Source organism: Cyprinus carpio, chromosome B13, assembly GCF_018340385.1.
Source record: "Cyprinus carpio isolate SPL01 chromosome B13, ASM1834038v1, whole genome shotgun sequence".
NCBI lineage: Eukaryota > Metazoa > Chordata > Actinopteri > Cypriniformes > Cyprinidae > Cyprinus > Cyprinus carpio.
Genome location: NC_056609.1, coordinates 13,320,548 through 13,347,061, shown reverse-complemented (window position 1 = coordinate 13,347,061; position 26,514 = coordinate 13,320,548). Strand labels below are relative to the sequence as shown.

Below are 26,514 nucleotides of genomic sequence, written 5' to 3'. Positions count from 1 at the left end.
ATAGTTTCTATCTATTCTATCATTCTGTCCATCCATTTTTCTGCCGTACTATCTATCGTTCAGCCGATCTACAACTATAAAATATTTTTTAACAAATATTTTTATTTCCTTAAAGAACCTTTTAGTTGAACTAATTTTTTTTCATTGTGTGATGAACCTACAAACTGTAAGAAACTACTGTTTTTCTGTACACAAAATTATTTTTACTAATCAAAATCTATAAACAATAGTTTGCAAAGAATTTTCCTTCACTGTAAACAATTATTTTTCAAAGTTAAACAAAAACAATGATCATTGGAGTACGTTTTACAAGAAAACATAATTATTGTATCAAATATTTTGACATTACAATGCACATATTAATTTAGGTGTACTGTATTTGCAATATTTGTGGGAAAGTATTAACAACAACAATAGTGATAAATGAAATAATACACTAAATCTTAATAAGTTAAATAAATTATTTTATCAAAACCTAACACCAATGATATTGTCAGCATCAGATCTAAATCATAATCAGGTTCAGCTGATATGGTTCATAGAAACCAGTGCAGCGTATTTGTAATGAGAGCAGGAAGACTCCTTCAGTCTCCAGGGCGTACAGTATGAGAGATCTCATCATTCTCACCACAGTCGTCACCTCCTACTACATCGCACATATGTGTACATTTATATCCAGGCACCTTCACCAGCCAAACAAGCCAACACACATACCTCTAACATATAGATCTGGTTGTGAAAGCAAAACATTTCTATTCCAATATCTTCAGTAACACAATTTTTATGATCTGTACAGCACTCGTTAGTGTTCCTTAATACATGACCAGAAATTTCTACAGCAGTATAAAATAGTACTAATATGAAGGGATAATATTTGACTCTTCTTAAATCATATTAAAAGTACCTAATAATTCAAGCAAAAGTGAAAAAATAAATCAGTGTTTACTGAGTGATTTATTTTTTTTTTTGCACAAATTGCAAGTGTCACACTCACACAGGTGTCATTTCCACCACAATCAACCGTTTTGCTCTTTATATAGTTTTATCAACATGCCAAAATGTAATGTAAGATGTAATTTCCACCAAACATAAGCTATAGATTGATGTCACATTGCAAGTGACCTGCAAACCGCTAAAAGATGAGGGGGAAAACCAGACATTTTTACAAAATTAAAATTAATCACCTGAAAATAAGCTTCCCTTTATGTAAAAGTACCCTAAACGTTTGTGTTTATAAAAAAAAAAAAAAACTTTATGTCTACGTTTTTAATTAGTTCCCAGCCTTACAGCTAAATTTAACCTCACCTAGGCCACGCATAGGATATCATTCACCAATTAATATCTAAATTCTCAGTAGAAATACGAGGGGAAATCCAAGAACAGAACGTTATCATTATCTAGGAGTAATTGTGTAGCATCACAAGTTATTGTCAAATGTAATTACGGGGCTGTCTTTTTCTCATTGTTAAAATCAGCGGATGTCTCCGTACAGTGTGTGTTTGAAGGTAAATGTCTCCCCCTGGTGGTGTGTTGTTAACCTCGTATTTCCAAGACGAGGGCAGTTTCATTGTACCCGTCTCGTTATCGATTACAAAAACTGCCACAAAATACTGCTAAAAATGAACAAACACAAAAAAAGAAAGTATTTCTCACTATATTATTTTATTGACTGGAGTGTCATGACAGTTCATCAGTCTGCCATTCATCCAAGATAAATAGAGCGAGTGAGTTTTGGTGCAAATCCCACTAGATGATCATGCACACCAGCAAAGTGTACGGTAACAGTAAATTCAAGAGTATATGGCTTTGTGTTCTGTATATACATACATGAAAACCCAAACAGCAGCAATACAACACACAAACAGTAAAGGATTTCAGAAACAGAAAAGGTTGTGTTGTTTGAATGTTTTAACTGTCCTATTCTTGCTAATTTAATTTGTTCAGAGGAAATTCTGTGATAATACAAGATAAATGACATGTAATAGATACTACTAAACAAATAAGCAGGTTACACCATTTATTCAGCAGCTGTGAGCAACAGAAAATGCAAAGCATCACACCATCATCAATCTGAAAAAGAAAGAGTTCTCATTCTGGGTCCTTTAAAAAGGCTCTTTATATAACAGCATTCATTTATCCATTAAGATACTTCTTTGGATGCATGTACACTTGGCAAATGGCAATGACGCTAATGCCCTCGAAAAAGCTAAAGGAGGTTTCTCAATTAAAAATACATAAAAGCTCAGTCAGATGAAGGATTAGTTTTCAAGTTTCATTGTTCATCTGTATTAACAAGGCACACTTTATCCTATATTACTTATTTATTGGAAGGCGCAGTACTAAGGTTGAGAAAAAACAGAAGAAGCAACAACCCAGTCAAGCTGTTTAGATCATTTCTAACATGTAAAGGTTCTGTAAATGTACTACTGGAGGTCAGAAAAGCAGACGACCTCCTGCAACCACAGAAGTGTGTTTAACTGGCTAAACAGAGTCGTACATCCTGAGGTGGCGTCTGAAATCACACAAACGTCTTAAGGATCTATACTTTGACAATCTATATCGAAAGGCAAGTTTATTGATATCTCATCACTGATCATTAAAGTGGCTTTGATATGCTTATGGCATAAAGTTTTACAGTTGAACAATAAACATCTGAGGACTGTGCAAACGTTTACATACATTCAATGGAATCAAAACCCCAGTCTGTATAATAGTATATGCTTCTTGAGGCACATTTGAATTATATACTATTTTTAAGAGCAAATGAAATAGATTCAAGATGCTTCCATAAACCGTTTTACTTCTATTTTTGGAAAAACAGAAAACACCCAATGTAATCGTATTACATTTTGAGGCTGTAATGTACATAATTCGTATTCAGAATCGCTGAATATTGAATCACATGAGTTTTTATGCATCTGGTAAAGAAACATTTCAATTGTCTTTTAAAAACCGTATGTTTAAATGAAGTTGACTTGAGTAAGTCCATTTAAAACAAGGAGAAAGTGCGGTAATACACATTGCATAACCATTGATTCTAGTATGATAAAACAAACAAAGAACATTAAATATAACATGTATAAGTAATACGTTTTACCCAATCTGTGTGAAAAATTGATATCTAACAACAATATACATCACTACTGATGCCTGTTTGAAGTAGTAGCACATGTACAGCATATGGACTCAAGATGAAGATATTGAGCTTAAGAGAGCTCTAAATACCAGAGGAGAATGATGTAAAGCAGATGAGAAACAGTTAAATGATTACAAAAAATAACTAGTTGAAAAGCCCTTTTTGATTTACCACAGGAATGCCATTATATATGACATATACTCCATTTCAGAGGGCTGTAGGATGATCTGAGTGAGACAAAATTATGAAAAAGAAGCATATGTGGCAACTTTCCGTCCCCAAGTCCAGAGCGTAATCCAGCCAGTGCTACATGCAGGCCAAGCAGCCTCTTAAAAGAGCTGGATCATTGATTCCCGCGACTTCCCAACACCAATCCACTTTACTAAAGCAAAGATGGAGTAAGTCATTAGGATCGTTGTAGTAAAACAACCCAACTGCATTTTAAACAATCAAGACTTACAAGAACAACTTCTAGTTATAGTGATAGTCTACCCTCACCTTCAAGTCTTTCCAAAGCTTTATGACTTTATTTTTTTGGTAACCATTTACTTCCATGTTATTTTTTTTTTTCACATTTTTGTCTATTTGGATGTAAGTGGGAATCAGAACTGTTTGGTTACAGACATTGTTCGGAATATCTTTTACGTTTCACAGCAGAAGGAAAGTCATACATGTTTGGAATGACATGACGATGAGTAAATGACAAAATTACTATTTTTGGAAGAGCTATCCCTTTAAAGCCTTACCAGGCACACCCAAGTGATCCTCAATGTAGAAGATGTATTTCTGTGCATTTTCTGGAAGCTCTTCAAAGGTCCTGACAGCAGACGTGTCTGTTTTCCAGCCTGGCAGAGTCTCGTACTGCACTTCAACCTTGTGTAGCACCTCTTGGTTTGCTGGGAAACAAGTATGATATTGAACTACACTAGATTTGATTACATCTACTTGTGTGATATGGGAAAAGTGCTGCTTACCTGGAAAATGTTGGATGATTTCACCATCTACTTTGTAAGCCACACCAACTTTGATCTCAGGAAGCACATCTAAGATGTCAAGTTTGGTGAGAGCTAATCTAAACAGACATGTAGAAGGATGCATATAAGAAAACAGTATTTTATAGAGCACAAACACAGAAACCAAAGGAGACATATCTGAACACTCACGCTGTGAAGCCATTAATCATGTGGGCGTATTTGATAAGCACCAGATCCAGCCAACCACATCTCCTTTTGCGACCTGTGGTCACGCCCACTTCCTTGCCTCTCGTCTGCAAGAGCTCTCCAATTTCCTATGCATAAGTACAGTATGCAAAGCGCAACATTTAATTCCTTTGTGTATTTACCGTATGTGTACAGGTATCTTAATATATGCAATGAATAGGTTAAACAGTCAAGCTTTTTAAGGGCAATTTTAATAATGTACAATTTTAGAGATGACTATGTAGCATTCTATCCAGGGACTACAGAAGTAAAATAGCCTTTGACTCACCTGGTGTGTATTTACAGTAAAGTTTATGAATGTTAACTAACCCTATTTAATAAACAACAACAATATGAGCTATATGATACTACTGTATAAACACCATTATTTTACTGTTTGAATTGTGAAGTCTACATTACTATTGTCTTGTCTAAAAAAAAACCTTCTTCCCACTAGATGGAGCCATTTTAAAACTGAAAACTGTAATTTCTAGTAGAAATATATTTGGACTGACTTTATATTATGTTTTAATATAAATCATACTATGCACTGACATTTCAAATATAATTATATGATATAATGAACTTATTGTCTACATGCATGTTTTTACATTGTGTTTATAATTGAAAAACACCTGCAGTAACTCCATCTGCATTTAATTTCTGGAATATTTAATAAGGTTTCCTTTAACTTTTTTTTTTTTTTTTTTTTGGTTAAAGACACTATGTATTGCTATGTACAAGTGTGACCATAAATTTGAACTAAAAACTACACCACAATTGTATTAATTTCCACTGTAGAATCCTAGTAGTTCCAGGATTTCCTTGATCTTTGAAACCCTGCTATTATTATTTGTAAGCACGCATTAAGTCACTGTAAAGCACATTGTGAATAGGAAATCATAAATGTCTCATACAAAATGTATTCATTGTCATGTGACAATGTGACAGATTACTGATTGCCCTATTCCTTCAGCAGCATTAGTCCTGTTCAAATCTATCCATAACAAAAATCGTGCTTGACTAAAGTCAGGGTCATTACTGCCAAAACACTCTTAACACTGAATGCACCAGAATATAAGCAGTAGTGTGATCTCATCCAAACAGTGCGGAAACAAAAGAGGAAGTTAAGCAGCTGCTTACGTTGTTCTGTTCTGTAGGGAAAGCTCCAATCCCAACTCTCGTGGTGTAGGCTTTGACAACTCCATACACTTCACCCACGTTCTGGGGCGGCATGCCCAGACCCGTACACACCCCTCCCACGGTGCAGTTTGAGGAAGTCACGAACGGATATGTCCCTAAACAAAAGCGTCAGATCAGCGCTTGCGTGCCAGTGTAGTGTTAGCGAAGCTTTAGGCAATGTCAGGGTTATTTTCATGACTTTATGACTTATGACTCAACTCCTATATTTATTTGTAAAAAGTTAGAGGCGCACAACACTGCTTAAAATCACATAAAATAACCTTCAAAATAAAATTATTAGGAACTAACAAATTATTTTTTACATATTGAAAGCAAAGTTAAACCTATAATAATTAAAAATCAATGATAAAATAATATATTAAGAATATGTGTAAATACAATTAATTAAACAAATAGAATTTACAAGTGACTGACGTGTTAGTAAAGCTGTAGAGAATGTAATGACACTGTTATTAAAAATATAATAAATTAATAGAAAAAATTTTTTTTTAAAGTAGACACAATACATAATCATTCAACCATAAAAATAGTAGGAACAATACTATTTTAACATAACAGATAAATAATAATAATAATAAAAAAACATAAAATAAAATGTGTGAGACTGTATTGTTTACTTGTAGATTTATTATTGTTGATAGCTCACAAGACTTAACTAATATGGGAGGACTTTCCCAGAAGTTCACAAATGGGAATCAGCTGGTTAGCACATTGCATAATCTTATGTTTCACACGGTCAGGGAATGGTATGTACTATGTGTTTCAGTGTATCCATTACTCACCAAAGTCTATGTCCAGCAAGGCAGCATTGGCACCTTCCACCAGAATCTTTTTTGAAGACCCATGCAGTGCCTTATACATGAAGAAGACTCCATCTCTCACCATGGGCTTTAACCTGTCTACATACGTCTGAAAAAACAATGCCAGAAAGTGTGGTAACCTTTGTTGTCCGTGTGTCACAACAGATGTTTCTGTTATGAATACAGTAATTAATAAATGGATTTAAAAGAAAGTTAACATTGTATGATATGTTGTGCATCTCTAACTCTTATACAAGTCCTATAAAATCTTGTAAACGTAACCTACGGATATGGAATTAACTGGTGTGAGATCTAAGCTTCTCACCTTGAGTTTCTCAAGTTCCCCATCCATATCAATCTCCAATGAAGGGTACATAGACTTATACTGAGAGGCCAAATGTTTAAATCTGTGAAATAAGACATGAGACTGTTCAGCTGACACTGTGATAGACAAGCAGCGTGATCAGTTGTTTGCTCTTCCATTGTTTTTGTTGGATGAAGTGTTTTTACAGAGGGTGAGGCTGAACACAGTCTATGTGACATGAATGGGTAAGATAGTTGAGTTGTCAAGCTTATTTGAACAGGTATAAGCACACCCTGACCTCTCTGAGAACTCCTGGAAGTCAGCCAGAAGGTCACATATCCTCAGGCCACTGCGAGCTGCTTTGGCAGAGTACACGGGCCCGATTCCTTTTTTAGTTGTTCCTAAACTAGGTGGTGAAACAGAAAGAAGGTGAGACTCGTGAGTGATATTCACATGCATTAGACAGACACTTTTTTTTCCCCATGTTGATTGTTTTAAATCAGGGGTCTGCAACCCTTATTCAGGGCCCCCTAGAAGTGAACCTGTAACATACAATATTGTATAAAATTAAGTGTAATTTTGTTTACATACACATTTTTATTCAACACTTCAAACTGATGAAAAGTGAGAGTAAAGACATTTATAATGTCTTTACCAATATTAAGAAATGCTGTTCTTTTGAGCTTTTTATTCATTTAAGAATCCTTAAAATCTGTATCAGTTTTTAGAAAAATAATAAAGAGCACAACTTCATTATGAATACTGACAATAACATTTTCAACATGGATAATAATCAATGATTCTTGAGCAGCAAATCAGCATACTCTAAATAATAAATCTAAACTGAAGACTGGAGTAAAGACTGCAGAAAATTTAGCTTTGCATCACAGGAATAAATGCCACTTATAATATATATATATATAATATATATATATATATATAAAAATAATTATTATATATATATATAATATATATATATATATATAAAAATACTTATTTAAACTTAAAATATTTCACAAAATTATATTTTTTACTGTATTTTTAATCAATTAAATGCAGCCTTGGTGAGCATAAGAGTACTTACAAAACATTTAAAAAAAAAATCTTATAGACCACAAACTTTTGAACAGTAGTGTACAATTAAACCCCATTGAATAAATCATTATTGATGTACATAATCATTTATTTGTACACTACATTTTAATTTCACATAATGATTTAATGAGAGGGACTATGAAATATGAATCTAAACTTTAGATTCTTAAATCTAATGCTAGATTTAGCCAATATTATATTTAATATTTTATTTGTCATATAAACTTCACATTTTACATTTTCAAACTTCACATTTCACATAAAAGAACTTAGGAGTGCAAGTCAATTACTAAGATCAACCGGAGCGGTGAGAAAATCCACCAATACACTTGACTAAAGTTCATCTCTCAAAGCATTTTTTATTTTGTTATGAACTCGTGTCATAACATGTTGCTAGCGTGTTGTATGCGTGTGCATAAAGCAGGGTTTTTACTTTTTGCCAGCTTGCTGTTGCCTCTCCTGTTCCTGGACTCCATCCACAGCTTGATGGAAATCAAACACTAGAGGCAGGAGAGTGTATACATTACAGTGAGACAACTCATCTCTCTGAACTCTGAACCCAACATGCCAAAGCAGGTCACCATAACAACACTTGGGTTGACTACAACTGATCCTGTGTCCTTTCATTATAACCACTCCTGCTGAGAATCTAGAATTACAACAATAGTTTAAAGGCATAAGGCTGATGATACACGGGGCAACCTTTCAAACAAAATTTGATCGTTAATTTCATATTTAAAAAAAACAGACATTACTGTACTGACATTACTGTGAGAAAAATTACCAGTATGTTAGAGGTGCATTAATAAATGGTCTTGCAAGCACTGTAATAATACCTACTGTATTATGTGTTCATAAAATGTTGCTGTTCATATAAATGTGTTCAGAACTTTATCGTCAAAGTATACTGAAAAAAAAAACTATCAGTTTCTACAAAAATATTAAGCAGCAGAATTTTTTTTTTTTTCAACACTGATAAAAATAAATGTTTTTTGAACAGCAATAATATATATATATATCAACATAATATAATGATTTCTGAAGGATCATGTGACCCTGAAGACTGGACTAAAATGCAGACAATTCAGCATTGCCATCATTGCAAATTAAGTAATATTTCTAAATATATTTCAATAGAAAACAGTCATTTTAAATTGTAACAATATTTCACTAGTTTTTCATGTATTTTAGTTCAAATAAATGTATTTTTTTGAAATGGTAGTGAAAATATCAGTATTCAGCATATTTTGAAAAATAACTATGAATATTCAATTAGTAAAGAATTGCAATCAAATCAAATTCTTTACAACCTATATAAAGCCTAATTTGGCTGTTTGCAGCTGTGAAAGTAATTTTGGGATATGATGGTGTTTATATGTCATGAGAGCCATCAGCCTACCGATGTGTGCACGGTCAGAGATGATAAGCCTGTTCTCCCAGCCTTCCACACCTGCGAGCAAACTCACTGTTAGACTCCTGTGAATGCTCACTAATACTTAATCATACAGCCCAAGGGCACAAACAGTTAAACCAACCTTTTCCTTTCCGCATATTCTTCTCAGCCTCCTCGAAGAGACCCGGCAGGTGAATCACTACACCATTACCTGCAATCAAATGAGTGTTGGAATATTACAGCAAGTTGATTAGCCACAGACAAACTCATGCACTTTGTACAATCACAGAAACTTGTTTCTTGAGTCATGCTGTGATCGTTTTAGTTGTGACAATATCACAGATGGACAAGCAAGTTGTGTGCTTGTCCAATCAATATTATTAACTTCATAAATATGCAAAAATAACATTAACCAAAGTTTGTAAATGTAAAAAAAAAAATGGAACAAGAGGTAAAGAATTACCCACTTAAAGTCTGAAAAGCCCAGTTGTGTTATTCCAGGTTTTGGAATTAATAAAAAGGGTTGGAATATAAAAATCACACATATCAACCCTTAAACCCTGCACCACGGATTTCTGGAACCTGCAATATCTAATGTACTATGAACATCAAGCACTTCCAATACATCATACTAATCTACAGTGCTGACATATGAATAAGAAGGCCAAACACAGTAATAGCCATTAGCAAAATTGGATCTTTGCAAATAAACTGCATAGATTGCACTCAGCTATATTAGTCTGCATATGCTGGCCAACATCCAAACACTCCAACAGGAAGCTGTGGTGTTTTTTTTTTAAAGCAAGGACTGAGAACTATATGCTGAACTGGTTGCATGAGAATGTGCACAACTCATTTTATCCGAATGGAGGGAGGAAATTTGACATATTACTCACCAATGAAGGCAGTGACCTTAGGGTTAATAATTCCACTGGGTAGAAGGTGGAAGTCATATTCCACTGAATCAACCACGACTGTGTGTCCTGCATTGTTGCCTCCCTACAGGAGAGAAGAAACACAAAGACTTTTCAGTCCTTGAGAAGATGACATACAAATCTGGGATAGTTAGTTCATATCAAAAATACATTCTCAGTCATTATTTACAGTACTAACCCATGGCGTCCAAAATATTATGACTGACTTACATCATGGAACATAAAAGTAAAAGATGTTTTGAAAAATGCCTCTGTGTTGTTGTCCACAGAATGGAAATCAATGCGATCCAATGTTGTTTGGACCTCAAATATCCTCTTTTCGTGTTCCACAGAAGAAAGTTTTTGGGTGAACTATCTCTAACTATTCCAAGCATTACTATGGTATGGTACAGACATGCTTAGACATGCAGTTGTGAAATGGAAAATTTGAAGCATGCAAACAACTCTGATTTTGGTTGTTAGGTGTGGATTTAATGTGAGAATAGCTCTATTGCACAAGTAGGAAACCAGACGGAATCCATTTCAAATTTTCTGTATGAATTTTGTGTTGTATCCTACAGATGAGAATGGACTTAAACATTGTAAAATGCATTAAAAAGAGCTAAAATTACTACATTCTTATTCAAAGCTTAAAGCACAATGAAATTAACCTTGTAAATGAATATGCAAAGGGTAAACATTCCACATTCCAGTTCTGCAGAGTTACATTTGTTTCATTTTCAGTTTATCTGTCATTCTTTAAAGCTGTAATATTACATGCAAACTGTATTATGCAATGAATGCAAACTTGATTCCTTTCTTGTTGACACGTGACTAAAGAGAAGGGAAACCATAGATTACAGAGCACACTTGGCATGCCAGCTGTTACCATAGTCAAGAATCATCAAGTGTCCTCACATATGTCTGTTTTCAACATGGCGTCAATCAGCGCTGACCTCATGTCACATCTGACAGATTCTCACAAAGTGTGCTCAATAAATCAGTCTTTAATCCAGCAAGGAACAGGGCAGAGCTATTTCAGGACAGGTTTCCTCTGACCAGTTTAGTAGTGTGTGTGTGTATGTGTGTGGATGCCTCTCCTTTTAAGATCCATTTACGATGTTCTCATACCCATGGTGACCAAAAGCGTTGCTGGAGGCACTTAGTATTACAATTATAGGCTCCTATTACAAGGTTGCTTTTGATTCTAAGGGCCCAGCCTGTTTTTTTTTTTTTTTTTTTTTTTTTTTACATCACATTGTTCATAACAGCATGACAATTCAGAAACTTGGGAATCAATGACTTCATGTAATGAATGCGGTTTCATTACAGACAATTGGTGGTACACCTCCAAATAATCTCTGGATATCACACATTTACATTTAAGAACATAGAATTTAAAGAAGGTCTCGGTAACCCAAGAAATCTCAGCATAACACTAAAAGATTAATTTGTTCTAAAATATGTGTTTTTAATGCTAAAAATGGATTGTGAAAAGTTTGTTAATGTCAGCAAATATATTAGTTTTTTCCCCTTTGGAATATTTTGGAGAATCAATTAGTGCACATTGTAAATAGAGTCAATTTTGATTTCATGTTGACTTTAAACTAATTTGTTTTTATACTACATACAGTATTAATTTCTAGAGAAAAGACATTCTGTTTGTTTCGGAGAAAACTAGGAAGAGCCGAGTCATATTTTGAGTCAATAACCTGGAACATTTCTTTCATATGATGTTTGTCACATTTGCTCTCATGACTGTCTCTGTGGTTTTTAGGCCGTGTTGGATGGCGTCCAGTGTTCCAAACCTGGCATGCTAAAAGTGGCTAGAGTGAGTGATCTACTCCACCGTCTGTTTGAGGAGGAACAAGGGATTGAGGAAATAATACAGGGATTTCTAGCAAAGTAACCACCTTATCACACACAGTGATCCATCAGCATTAAAAATGTAGATGAAAAAGTACCAAACCAATTCCATGAAATAGATTGATTAAATATTGTTTCAGTGATGAGATTATACTGTTGTGATGTTCTATCTGGTTTGGTTTTTGTTGGTTTCTCAGAATAAAGAGTGTGTGCACATTTGAGAATGAGAGTGAGAGTGTGCATTTATTAAAGCTTCAGTCCGTCACTTTTTTTTTGATTAAAAATTTTCAAGTACATAATAGGGCTGTGTGATTAATCGAAATCGTCATAAAATCACGATATGAGTATGCACGATTTCTAAACCTCCCACAGTATGCTATCCGAACCAACCAGGGATGGGCGATAACATTTATTTTGTTTTGGATACGATACCGATATTTGCTGAAAAGTAATTTGTATGTGTCGCAAAAGCCGCGGATCAGGAGGACTGCAGAAACAACGTTTGGATTTGAAATCAAAATAATGGATAAATGTTGTGTTTGTGGTAAACAGCAGCAAAATGAGTGGACTGCAAACGCGTCCTGTGCGAAAGCAAAATGAGTCCATGCTGCTTCTGCACCGCATACACATATATACGCAGGCACCGCTACAGTGAGCTTTATGACCAAACTGTGTGTGTCAAAATCCCTAGACAGAGGATTTGACACACTGAATGCATTTATGACTGTAAAGCTAACTGTGTGTGTCAAAATCGAAATCGCTAAATTTATTAAAGAAATCGCGATAGGTTTTTTTTTTTGTCCATATTGTACAGCCCTAGTACATAACCAGCCAGTGTTCAAAACTATTGCCTTACCTTGACCTGATTCACAATGGTAAGCTTTAATAATGTTTTCTAATTTAAGTGGCACTGGCAGGAATTTGTAGGAAATTCGAGCATGGCGCTCATTACGTCACGTCTGTAAACATAAAGAAGTTGTCCCGGCTAGAAGGCTATGGCGTGTGAGGACGCTGCAGGTGGCGGATCGTTGATAGCCTTTTCTCACAGCAGCTGGAATAATTAAATTTATCATTCTGATGGCGGATTGTAATCCAAAAAGTTTTATGTGTTTATGAAGTGCAAGTGACGGAAATTAGATTATATTCTGGTTTTAAATGTACATCTGATTAGATTGACTATGTTCGATTACACAAGTTTTGTATTTTAAAGAGAACCAGTTCTAAGGAAGAGTAATTTGCTTTAAGTTAAAAGAATTTCTTTGTATAAAATTCGAATGGTAATAGAGATTAGACTTTACAGAAATTGAAATCTACATGTAATGCTAATACACACTACATACACGTAGTCACGCAATGCTGATGTTGTTAACATTAACAATTTGAGAACAAAGTATAATAGTGATTTGCATGGTTTGATGTGATATGAGCAAACCAATGGTTAGATTTAATCACCATTGGTAGTGCGATTTATTGTAATGCTTTTTTCCTCAGTTGGTCAGAACAAAATGGCAGACTTGTTACTTACTTGTTCAGATAACAATATCCGTTGAAAAAATCTTATTTGGGTCATATTTTCAAGACGTAGAATCTGTGATTCCGAAGTACAGTGAATATCCAAACTGTGACTGACAGCCACACATACTCCTCAAAACATTGGATACATCCGTGCTGAGGGGCTGTGCCGGTGCACGACCCACGTTAAGAAAATAATTCTGCAAATAACTGCAATTGTAGATTTTAAACAGAGATGGCGACAAAGAGGCAAAACGTACAGACTGCAACTTTAAATTTATAAGCCTGTCTCAAATTCACAAGAAAGGACAGATGGCACTCAAATTTCTCTAAGATCATGAAAGAAACATTCCAATTTAAAAAAAAAAGGTTTTAGAAACTGCACTCACAAAGGGCAACTTCTATCTAATGAACCAGAGCTGAGTATACTGTAAAAAACTGATATTTCCACTTATTCGCTTATACTTATCCAAGTCTGTATTTCAAGCTTTAAAATTCCCTGACCTTTCTTTTTCTGCAGCAAAACAGTCCTTTAAAGATGCACTCCATTTTTCTTTATTTCTTTGTGTCATGGACTTTATGGACTTTCCTTCACCAATGTCTTCCATTATTCCCAGTCAGCCCCAATTCTTCAAAATTACTATTGATTTCTTTGTGTAAAACTTTTTTAACTATAAAAAATACTGAGAAAAAAAACAAACAGAAATTAATCATACAACACTTCCTGTTATCAAATAAAGCATTTGGGACTTGAATGACACTGGGTTTAAAAATGGCACCTTATTTATCAGTAAGCAACATACTTTGACTCACTGATAAACAAACAGCTGCACATTACACAGTTAACATGACCACCGCAACACTGCAGTCAAGGGATTTCCACAGAGACACAATTATCAAGATATTTTAAGTCACTTAAGTTCAAATATTTTAGTAGCAGATATATTCTTTGAAGCAAACTGTCTCAAATGCAAAGTCAATATAGCAAATCTATATGATAACAGAACTTATCTGTAAGAGCAACAGATGCCCTTTCATTCTTGTCAGACTTGGTGTTATAGTGGAAGACCCAGAAAGAAATGTAATACCAAAAGTATAACTTGACTAAAGTATGCTCATATACACTCTATACACTACGGTTCTAAAGCACACAAAAATCTCAGTATGTTCCTGTATAGCAGGTTAAACTGAAGATATAGGGTCTGGTTGTCATCATAGATCTGGAGACACTGGTTTTCCCACATGCCTGGAAAACCATAAATAATAGCCACAAGAAGCACATGATTAATATAAGCCTACAATACTACAATGTGAAACAAACCAACTTGTTAACAGAAAAACAAATTTATACCCTGACATGAGCAGAGGCAATATAAAAAGAGGTTAATCTACAAATAAAATGTTAAGGGCATTATAAGAGGTCATGCGTTGTGTTTGATCCTCTGGTTTCTGGACAGACATATCAATTTGGTGTGACATGGAACAGTATGATAGTCTTTTTTCCATTCCATCTGCCTGTAAGGAAAACCAGTCAGACTGCTGAGTGCACGGTTTTTATAAAAAGACTAACACTATCTGCTTTCTGTCCCATCCATTTGCACAGCACACACATGACGGCTTGCATAGTGCAGCACCAAGTGTCTTGTTTAATGCAGTCACAACCTTGGCATGCCGGTCAACCCTCCCGTTTTCACCGGGATTCTCCCGTATTTAACCATTCTATCCTGCTATCATCCCGTTTAAATATCTACAAAAAAATCCAACCTTTCTAAAAAAAAACCCCACCTACATTCTTAGACAAAAAACAAACATTCGCCTCCAGTAAAACTCCCGTAATTTGTATATCCCAAACCTTATTATATGAATAACTATGTCAACAAATTCCAAGGTTGCCCAGTTGCCAGATCTGGAATGAAATGCATCCTTCTCACACAAATGACACATACAAATTTCAACCCATTTGTATGCACAACTTGGCAACCTACTACAGTGATGAGTACCGCGGGAAGGAAAGGATTACTAGAGAAATGAGACGGGAGGAGAAGACTTTTACAGGCGAAAAAAACAAATATACATGCAAATTGAGATATAGCTTACACTTTAAAAGGCTATGGTTTAATTGATTAAATATGAGTGCTGCAAGTTGTTTAAATTAATATGATAAAATAATATAATAATAATAACAACTCCACCCCCCCCCCCCATATTTTGGGACCCAAATGTTGACATGTATGAACCTTGGCAGAATACAAACTTCACAGGAGAGAATCCTTGCAATGTGAACCTGTTATCAATACCATGCATAGTGACAGGGAGGCGTAAAGCGGCCTGCTATCACTGCTCTCTAGCATAACACAACCACTGGTGTGGTGCCATTTCCCCATTTGTCCATAAAAGTCCTCTCTTGACAAATCTAAACATTATGCAATATAATAATAAAAACATAAAAAAAACAAACAAACACAATAAAGTATAAGTAATCTAAAAATAAAAACATGGCATATACACACACACACAATACATACCTCATGATTTTTGTTATAAATATATATCTAATATCTAACAGTTTTGCAGTACATGTTGAGTGAGAGCACAGCAGCGTCCGAAAGCCATGAGGCTGAAATAGTGACACCTGTTTCTTTCTGACGGGCAGTGTGAGATGTTGACACATGGAGCCATATGCTACATAAACCTTTCTTTAGTACTCTGAACAACTGCTTAACAATATATGTGTATTTTTAAACAAATATTTATGATATATATATACACACACAAACTTGACCTGGGGTATTTTAAATAATAAAACAATTTAGGACTATAAACTTTTAACACAGTTACCAAACATTTTCATGAATAAATGATGAACTTTTTTTTTTTTGTAATTACTTTGCAAATACTTAAATATATAAAAAGTTTAAGACTGCATCCAGCTATTTCCAGCCAATTAAATATTTTAGACAATATTAGAAAACTCACATTAACAGTGGAAAATTTCATAACATTGTGTTTTCCAGGCCTGGAAACAAGCATTTTAAAATCCCCTGATATTACCTTGATTTTGTATGAGCATGAGAATTGCTCATAAGTGATTTTACAAACCAAGGACACAGCTATAAAAGTGTGTGTGTGTGTGTTTAGTCTATAAATAAATCATTCTAGCAATTGACTAAAATATAAATGTTGCTATTTTTAAAGCAAAGTTGTAGGACATCATGTGTGAAGAATGAGTGAGCTGCAGGATTGTGTACATTTTTAACACATGAGCACACGAGACAGCTGCGGATAATTAAGTAGCTCGAGGTTAATGTTCTGTAAAATCCACTATTATTTTAATTATTAACATTGGCAACATCTGCTTTGACTGTAATGCTCATACATAAATACCACACCTTCGTGCGTCATAGACTTCAAAGGGGTCCTGCGCCTGTGTTTACATCCTTTGCAAACTCCCCGGATATTCCAGCATCAACTGGTGTGCTAGATGACATCTGGTAAGATTTCAAGGCTACACTGCGTTGGCCTTCGCTCAGAACTCACGCTGGCTTCAATATCACATCATTCAGTCAAGGTGACACCCTACATGGTCCACTGCTAGCGAAGCTAAACAAGTAATGTTAGGCTGCATTAGAATCGACGTCGCTCGCGTGCAGCCAGCGTAAGATAGTTAATAATAATGGAAGCGCGTAACGTTAGATGCGCGCTATAATTTCCATTTCCGCTTTGATAAACAGAAGCTAACTGCTTAGTGCTTACTAAGAACTGGCCTGCAAACAAGTCCTGTAATCACATACTGCAAGAGCTTTCACAACACTTAACATGCATTCAGTTCTCCACAGGCTACTCTCTGATCAGCCACGAATATTTCCGTACAGACAAGCTTGTTGATGATGTACACAGCACATCACAACTAACGTTACACAGTACATCGGAGATATATTCACATATTTCAGACACTACAGTTCTCGTAAACAAACCTGACATCTGCAGACCATGTCAGCGTCCTGGGCCAGCAGGTCCACCACCTTTCCTTTCCCTTCATCGCCCCACTGTGCTCCGAGCACCACGGTTACTTTGTTGCCCACACTCGGGCATGTCACCCGGCTCGACCCTCCGTCCTGAGACTGTGCATTCCCGCTGTCTGACATGACCGTCTCCCCTCTGCTCTCCCTGCAGCTCCGCAGTGTTCCTCCGACACACGCACACCTGAGCAGAAACACACACACACACACACACACACACACACACACACACACACTCTCTCTCTCTCTCTCTCTCTCTCTCTCCCTCTCTCTCTCTCTCTCACACACACACACACACACACACACACACACACACACACACACACACACACACACATTACTTACAGCGCTCCACTCATATACACACAGTAGTCCTTAAAGTACTCTGTGCTTTAAAAATATGTTTTTTTATAAATAGAACTGTTGTGTACGGTTTAAACGTAAACTTCCAACCGTCGACTGTGCAGTTATTGTTATAGTGCCATAGGAGACAGCGACACCCGCAGCCTAAAGCGAGTATTACAGCTAGTCGCTTTGGCTCCCCCTTAGCTTTTGTAACCGTTTTAGTTACACCAAATAACGGGACAGCACAGTGGAACAAGATGTTGGGATTTGGGGTAGTGTTAACATACATTTTATTTTTATATTTTCAAACTGTCGCCGGAATTTGGAGGTAAATTATTAACCAACTAACGTTAAACTCTATTGATCTTTGGGCACTTTTAGTGTCACAAAGCTAAGCTATTGATTGATATGTAAATTATTTGTGATTGCTGTCACTGTTTGTTTATTATCAGATACAAGCAGATTTGGGAGGATAAAGAGTTATTCATCGTAGACAGTACTGTAAGTGAACATAATCTTTTACAAAAATCACTATTTTAACCAGAATAAGTTACCACAAAAAAATACCACCGCAAAAATGCAGTGTCTTCAATCGTATTATAATCATACTTGTCGATTTATATCTGATGTTTTGTTTAATTTCTGAAACTGTATTTTGGTGGTTGCTATCGTAAGTAAGGGATGATATGTTGTAAGGTATTATCTTGTTAATTGTGATTATAAGGTTAGTCATCTGACGCCTAAGTGAACTGCTTTCTAACCACAAATATAAAAACACGAATAGGTTTTTATCAAAATACGAGCATGTAGTTTTATTTACATAATAAACCACAAATTTTATGTTTCATGCAGATTTTTTTAGAGTATGAAGGATCCTCTTTTTTGGAGTGGCAATATCCTGATGGTTGTGATGTGAATAATAAGAGGTAATCCACATATTTACTTGATAAGTATGATCATTTTCTAATGGATAGCTTTATTAATATGTATTTATGTCTAATCAATTAAATTTAAATGTTTTTTTTTTTTCGACAAATTAATCCTATAAGGTCACCTCATGCTGTTATGTGGTGTAAATCCCCTGGATTTCAAGCTGTAAAACCACTTGTTTCTGTAAGTACACACAAATATATCATGAGGTTTCACATATTTTTTTTCATCAGTTAGCATTTTCAAATTTTTCATAATTTCATTGCAGGATGTGTCTACAGAAAAAGAAGAAGAGCGACACCTTTACATAAGTGACTCATTTTTCAGGCTTGCGTGGTATGCTGTTATTCCTTTGCTCAGGTTTTAACCAGCTCAACTTCTTTCAGCTTTTATTGCACTACAAAATGTCAAGAATTGCTTAAGTGAGAAGATACTTTGAATAGAAATATATATGCAAAAGTTTTTGTTTTTTTCCCCATGTCCATCAGAAATTCACCTGAACGTGACCCCCAGGTGAGACTTTTACTCTAATCAGGAACCTTTGCTAGATGCGGACCTGCGTCACACACAGGTTGAATTGTTCCCTTGTTCAAGACCATGTTATGTGGTTTATAATGCTTTTTGGTGTGTACTGTAGACTGTCAGAATATGGATCATTGATCCGGACCGAGCAGATGAGGCTGAAATCAAAAACACAGCAATGATGCCCTCTGTAGTAAGTCTTCTTATTAAAAACCCTATGTAAAATGTTGGTTGTGTATTGATTATTGTAAGTGCCTGAGAATAAATCTCCGTACCTTTCCAGTATTTCAGATATCTTACTAAGTGTTTGTTTATCGGCGGAGAGTTTGCAGTCATCGAGTTGTCTTCATTCCCTCAGACAAGCCAGAGTTATTTTACAAATCAGGGGTAACGCGGTTCACTTCTATTCAAAGTCAGGCTTTTTCCATGTTTACTCACTTTTAAAATATATTCATTAATGTTCAATAAATATATTTACAATAATGATCTGTATAGCAACCTTTCACAATCATGGTTTATTTCAGGTTTTGGGAGGCTCGCCTTCTTGGTGTCCATGAATATCATCATTTTCACATAACCAGTCAGTCAGTATCTTTTCATGGAAGATCTGTTGCTTCTAGTCAACATGTCTTCTTCAGGACATTCCCAGAGAAACCACATGACGACAAAAATGTGTCCTTATGCCTGCCAACTGGTAGTCAAATGTCGATAGTATGGGGTGCATGTACCCCTCACCGAGCCTTGCTCCTGTCTGACAAAGGCACATTCATAACTAAAAATGCTTTCCTCACTTATGAGGAGATAAAGGTTGATCCTGGAGAACTGTTAATGCCAGCTGAGGGTTATTACGTTGTTTTTGATGCCGTCTTGTTGGAGAATGGCTCGATTTTTCGCATAGGAGATGCTCTTTTCTGGAGGGACAACGAGGATGGAAAATTGAGGAAGAATCCTATAAAACTGCCAGGTGAAGGGGTTAAAGGCCTGAGTTTTAGGACTCAATGTGCAGATTACTACCCCTTGCTAGTGAGTGTCTCCCATTTGTGAATATCAGTTGTTTTCGCTTAATATTAGGTTACAAACATGTTGATATGTCTCTTGAATTTTACTTGCAGGGGTTTGAACTTGCCACAGTTCTTGCATGGACAGACCATGAGCTTTATAAAGGTGGGAAAGCTCTGGATTGGAAGACTAATAGCAACTACATGTCAAACATACTGAGCCTTCCCAAAACTACTAAGATCCTTACTGCTGCATTTGGATCCCATCCAGCATCTTTTGGTGCACTGGTGATGTACACAGACTCTGTACAACTCTCCTTGCTCACATGCTATGAGACTGAAGGCATCTGGAAAACCAGAACTTTACTGAGTACAAATGTTCTCCAAGGGCCATTTCAGATGCTCTTTGTCAATGCAGCCTTGGAAACTCTGCTGGTGTGGAACAAAGACACTATGCTTTATAGTCTTCACAATGATAGTGAATGGCGTTACCTGCGAATAATGGATTCCTCCAATATAAGCCAAGAAGCAAGTGGTAGCCACATTCACCACGTGGTCATGGGTGAGTGGAAGAAATCCGATTATAAGAAGTGCCAGCAGTCGTTTTTCCTTCAAAAAACATTTGAAATTCAAATAAGCTTGATTTGTATCTATAATAAGAGTTTGATTTAAGATTAAAGCTAGTTTACATAAAATAAAATGATTTCATGTTCCACCCTTTGTGACTTTGCTCTACAGACCGCTCACGGAACATGCTGGTAAAGATGGAGAACAACGTGCTGTTCTTCTGTAAATTCGGCATGAATAAACTGTTTCGGCTGCCCACCTGGAATGACCCTGGACATTCTGTAGTGCTCTACCTAAACCAGAAAGAGCAGATCATTATGCTGACAATGTTAGATGGAGGTTTGCATGTACAGAAGTACCCTCTACAGATGGAGATCAGGAGTGCCATGCAAGGGGAGGTCCACAGCTGTCCCTTTATTGGCTTCACACACAACATGAACAGGCCTGTCTACTACATCGACAAGGAAGAGGCCATTGAGTTTTGGGTCCAGGTAAGTTAGAGTAGACCTGCTGTAGCTCATACATCACAAGAGAAGATACCAAATGTGCTATGCCATGGTAGAACCATTTTGGGTTCCCCAAAGAAGTGACCAGTTCATGAAAGAAACACTTTTTTGTGTGAAGAACACACTGAACATAATCTGAATAACTTTTTCCACTACAAAGAACCTTCTGTGCAATGAAACGTTTTAATGTATACTACAAGTTTATTTCCAGAAACCATACCATATTTTTATACTTCTTGTGTATTTCCAGATAGTCTACCATGAAGGTAAAAACATTAATGTGACGCTAAGCAGGAACAAAGACCATGTGTTGCAGATCACAGAAAGGACCCATTTTGAGAGTGTGCGCCATCTGGATACAACAAACAAGGTCTGGACAAGAAGGGTCTTTTAGAAAAACCAGTCTTCATTGAGCTGTGTTTATATACTATTTAAGTAGTCATTTGTTTATGATGCTTATGTGAGCAAAGCCTGGTCATATTTATTGACAGTCTCTTTTCTTTTTCCAGACCTTTACCATTTATCAGGATGCAGACTACAGAGACATGACTAACAACTCTGATCTCATGTGAGTGTGGCACATCAATGAACGATTCTTTATATGGATAAATTTAACCATATTAGTTAGGACAACTAGTTCTTTCAGCTATTATAACAACCATCTTGTCCTAGAATTAAAAAGAGCCGAAACTCAAGTGATATAGTCACTATGGAGCTGCTACCTACCCATATTGATTATTCATGCAATCTGCCAAAAAATCAGGTACATTTTTTGGCTGCTGGGGGGTTACTGAAGATTTTCCTTTTTCTTATTTGTAGAAAAAACATTTCCTGATAAGAAAGCTACTGTATATAGATACTATACCACTAAATAAGGCATACATTGTTTGTAGATTTCCCATTTCTTTGTGGGCTGCCCACCAAACAGACACATTCGTGTTATAAAGTAAGTGTCATCTAATTATCTAACAATATCGTTTAGAATGTTATCCTACAACCATCTACTGTAGCAGTTTAAACCTTTTGACCAGACTTATCGTGTTGTTCCTTGTAGACCACAGAGAATTCCATGTAAGATGCACATTTTTGACAGCTATACCATTCCAGGGTAATATTCACTAAAAACATGACACTTAAAGGGATACTCCACCCCAAAATGAAAATTTTGTCATTAATCACAACCCCCATGTCGTTCCAAACCCGTAAAAGCTCCGTTCGTCTTCAGAACACAATTTAAGATATTTTGGATGGAAACCTGGAGGCTTGAGACTGTCCCATAGACTGCCAAGTAAATAACAGTGTCAAGGTCCATAAAAGGTATGAAAGTCGTCGTCAGAATACTCCATCTGCCATCAGACATGCAGTCTGGGTTATATGAAGTGACGGCCCCCACTGTGTCTCTCCATATCACCGTATGCTGCGTACGCTCTTCTGTATCAGCCGCGCCACAAGGATGTGCTGTTTTCTTTCAAATCAAAGCTAAATACACGTAGAAACAGCACACCCTTGTGGCACGGATGACACAGGAGAGCATACACAGCATAAGGTGCCACAAGGGTGTGCTGTTTCTACGTGTTCCTTGACAAAGGAATTATTGAATAAAGTCATTATTCTTGTTTTTTTTCGCTTACAAAAAGTGTTCCAGTTGCTTACTATAACCCAGATTGCACGTCTGATGGCAGATGGAGTATTCTGATGACGACTTTCACACCTTTTATGGACCTTGACACTGTTATTTACTTGGCAGTCTATGGGACAGTCTCATGCCTCCAAGTTTTTTATCCAAAATATCTTAAATTGTGTTCCGAAGACGAACAGAGCTTTTACGGGTTTGGAACGGCATGGGGGTAAGTGATTAATGACAACATTTTCATTTTGGGGTGGAGTATCCCTTTAATATAGAATACATTGAATTTGATTAAGTCCTGCTTAATAATTTCCCCAACTGATCTTTTACAGATTTGTACTTCGTAATTCATCAAAAGATCTGGTAAGAATCCCTCCTATGTATTTGTAGATAATGATGCTGTCATTTAATCAGCATCACTGAGATAAGTATGAGAAGCACAGTGTTTTTTTTTTTTTTTGTCATTGAGTCATATAACAGATTTATATAACAAAAAAAACAAAGCAACTATAATGTGATGAACCGTGCTATAAAAAAATACATGTGAGGCAACTGGTGATAGTCATGAGTTCTCTAATGTCTCACAGACTGTGTTCTATGACTGGAAGAGCTTTGGCTGTGTGTTGAGAATACACTACAAAGATGAATTTCGGCCAGACATTGAGCTGTGAGTAAGACACAAGCATAATGAGACTCTTAAGTACGAAAGGGAAATTAAACCTGAAACAATAAGCAATATGAGTCACACACTGTTTAACTGTTAGCACCTTACAGTAAAACAGTGTGTGACTCATATTGCAAGTCATTAATGACTGCATAGTTCTGTGAGGAAGTAGATTGTTATTGGAGTGCATTTTTTAAATTTTTATAAAATTGGTAAAATGTGCCCTATATAATGTGTTCTGGTATTTTTATTTTCCATAGGTATGATGGAGAGACATTCGTGCGCAGTGTGGATGCCAACTTCATAGTGTGGGAGAATTTTAATCGAAAAGACTATTACTTCAATGCGACCATGCATCAGGTAATATGTGTCAGATGTGTGTGTGTTCGGCAGTATGTTGTTGTAGAAACCCTAAAGCTTTCTTTGGCTCTGTAGGTAGCCTGCCTTCATGAGGCCCAAACATGGACATCTATGCTAGTCGATGAGAAGCATCCTGAAGAGGCCTGGGGACCTCATGTGGGTGTCGTTTACAGTTTTATCTCACTTTAGTTTTCATAACCTGGCTCTCTCTCAGGGATATGAGCAATTGTGTGGTTTATTAGACATGAAATAAAAAGGGATGTGCTTTATGTCTTTTTCAGAATTACAGGAGCTGTTTTGTTGACGACTCTGAAAAACTTGGAAACCTTGACCAACCCTATGAAATCATGAATAGGAGTTCCATGAATTTTCTTACATTTTCTAGAGAAAACAGTGCTATTTATGTTTTCTATGTAAAGATTGTGGACCCAAATTACAGGTGCCTGTCACTTTCTTTTTAAATAGCTCTTAAAGATTAATAGATCATCTGTGTTAACTGAAAGGGTTAGTTCACCCCAAAATGAAAATTCTGTCATTAATTACTCACCCTGTCGTTCCGAACCTGTAAGACCTCCCTTCAGCTTTGGATATTTTTGATGCATTCTGAGAGCTCTCTGACCCTCCCATAGACAGCAATGTAATTACCACGATCAAGGTCCAGAAACGTAGCAAGGAGATCTTAAAATAATCCATGTGACATCAGGGGTTCAACTGTAATTTTACGAAGCTATGAGAATACTTTTTGTATGCAAAGAAAACAAAAATAATGACTTTATTCAACAATCCTTCTCCTCCACGTCACCCTAGCACCAATTTGGAGAGTATCCACTGAATATAAACAGCGTATGCTGTTCTGTGTCAGCTGCGCCACATGTATCTGAACGAAAACAACGTATCTGCGTGATGCAGCTGACACAGAACAACATACACTGTTTATGTTCAGTGGATACTCTCCAAAATGGTGCTAGGGTGACCAGGAGGAGACGAATTATTGAATAAAGTCGTTATTTACTATTATTTTGTTATTTAGTTACTTCGGAAAATTACGATTGAACCTCTGATGTCACATGGATTATTTTACTGATCTCCTTCCTACGTTTCTGGACCTTGATCGTGGTAATTACACTGCTGTCTATGGGAGGGTCAGAGAGCTCTCAGAATACATCAAAAATATCTTAATTTGTGTTCCAAAGATGAACGAAGGTCTTACAGGTTTGGAACGACATGAGGGTGAGTAAATAATGACAGCATTTTCATTTTTGGGTAAACTATCCCTTAAAAAGGACAATGGGTCTCGTTTACTAATGATTACATGGATTAATCATTACCAATGTTAATAAATTTGCAGTATTCTAAATTAAACATGCCCAAAGTATTTCAAATTCAGGTTCTTCCCCACAACCTTTCCTTTACAGCCTTCTTTCCTCATATTTGATATGAAATATCTATTAAATTTAATATTAACATGCTTATATGGCTCGTTTTTGTATGCCATTTCAGTTTTTTCCTACATCTTTCCTACGTAGATTTCAAACACAAATTCTTGCATAGGCAGTTAGTGAACAAGACCCAATGTTTTTTTTTTTAATGGTGTATTACTGAAGCTGGTTTTGGGATTAGATATTAATAACTTGTAAATAGTTTAACATTTGTAGTTGACGATCTTGACCACCTGATGGCAGAAACTTTATATGCTCTGTTGTGAAAAAATATCTTATTTTTTTCCACTCAGTTTTTGTGATCTTCGTGCTGTATTTGCAGTCCAAACATATGGAATCCCAGAGTAAGCAATTCATTTCTCCTCTGTTATTCCTCTAAAGATCATCTTGGAAAATGACTAATGATTGAAACTATTAATCTGCTTTCTTCACAGCGTTGATCAGCTCTTGCCTCTCTATATGTTGTTGTCTCAATGCGTCATTACACTCATCATACTGTGCATCAGCTTCTACGGATATACCTTCATCTATCGAGACATGCTTCAGAAGAAATGTGTTTGAATGATTTGTTAGTAGATTGTGTATAGTGTACATAGGCATGCGTCTTGTTTGTTATTCATTGAATTTTCTGTCTAAATTATACTTAACCATTTAGTTCAGTGGGACAGTTTACGTACAAATGAATTCATGAATGATATACACATCTTATGTTTTATAAATAACGCCCATTGTCAGTTTTCAAATCACATAAATAGATACTGTCACTTTACTATCAATGAGCCGCCTTCAACAAAATTAGAATTCATTTTCTAAACCTATATGAAACCATATGTAATTATATGTAATTTGTTGCATTCGTTTTTATAAAAAAAAAAGAGAAAGTGTACTCTTGTTTTTTTTCCCCCAAATGAAATGTATACAGTCACAAACTCTGTTGTTAGAGATAATATTGTTATTTTTCAAGTTTCTGTATGTATAGATTAAAAATATGTAATAGATAACTATTCTAACCATTTTAATTGCATAATTATAACATTATATATAGGTAACATTCCACAAAACAACAACAAAAATGACACAAAATATCTTGTTAAAAAGTCGACTTGGTTTTAATA

General features: G+C 35.9%; 2 protein-coding genes across 5 annotated transcripts; one reads left to right on the top strand and one right to left on the bottom strand.

The window, feature by feature from the left end:
• Positions 1 to 1,643: 1,643 nt before the first annotated feature.
• Positions 1,644 to 17,631, bottom strand: adss2 (adenylosuccinate synthase 2). The gene is made up of 13 exons (XM_042736689.1): positions 17,397 to 17,631; positions 10,027 to 10,129; positions 9,273 to 9,341; positions 9,137 to 9,187; positions 8,171 to 8,237; positions 6,941 to 7,048; positions 6,664 to 6,745; positions 6,321 to 6,447; positions 5,479 to 5,633; positions 4,300 to 4,424; positions 4,111 to 4,208; positions 3,883 to 4,032; positions 1,644 to 3,518 (listed from the first exon to the last, which is right to left on the bottom strand). The coding sequence occupies exons 1-13, from the start codon at positions 17,565 to 17,567 to the stop codon at positions 3,466 to 3,468; spliced, it is 1,359 nt and encodes a 452-aa protein (XP_042592623.1). The 5' UTR covers positions 17,568 to 17,631; the 3' UTR covers positions 1,644 to 3,465.
• On the top strand, positions 16,829 to 26,327 carry LOC109088408 (cation channel sperm-associated protein subunit epsilon-like). Of its 4 annotated transcripts, none has more exons than XM_042736686.1 (23): positions 16,829 to 16,913; positions 18,239 to 18,287; positions 18,639 to 18,712; positions 18,836 to 18,899; positions 18,985 to 19,076; positions 19,205 to 19,229; positions 19,354 to 19,431; positions 19,522 to 19,625; positions 19,763 to 20,261; positions 20,351 to 20,798; positions 20,975 to 21,294; positions 21,560 to 21,679; positions 21,819 to 21,877; positions 21,982 to 22,072; positions 22,203 to 22,255; positions 22,364 to 22,417; positions 23,269 to 23,299; positions 23,524 to 23,603; positions 23,861 to 23,960; positions 24,036 to 24,116; positions 24,242 to 24,399; positions 25,693 to 25,743; positions 25,834 to 26,327. In XM_042736686.1, exons 4-23 carry the CDS (start codon positions 18,852 to 18,854, stop codon positions 25,958 to 25,960), a joined length of 2,619 nt encoding a protein of 872 aa, XP_042592620.1. In that variant the 5' UTR covers positions 16,829 to 16,913; positions 18,239 to 18,287; positions 18,639 to 18,712; positions 18,836 to 18,851; the 3' UTR covers positions 25,961 to 26,327. The 4 variants fall into 4 exon arrangements, with proteins under 4 accessions (XP_042592620.1, XP_042592621.1, XP_042592619.1 ...); XM_042736685.1 differs by lacking the exon at positions 16,829 to 16,913 and adding an exon at positions 17,819 to 18,114; XM_042736687.1 differs by lacking the exon at positions 18,239 to 18,287 and having other exon boundaries at positions 16,843 to 16,913.
• Positions 26,328 to 26,514: the final 187 nt, after the last annotated feature.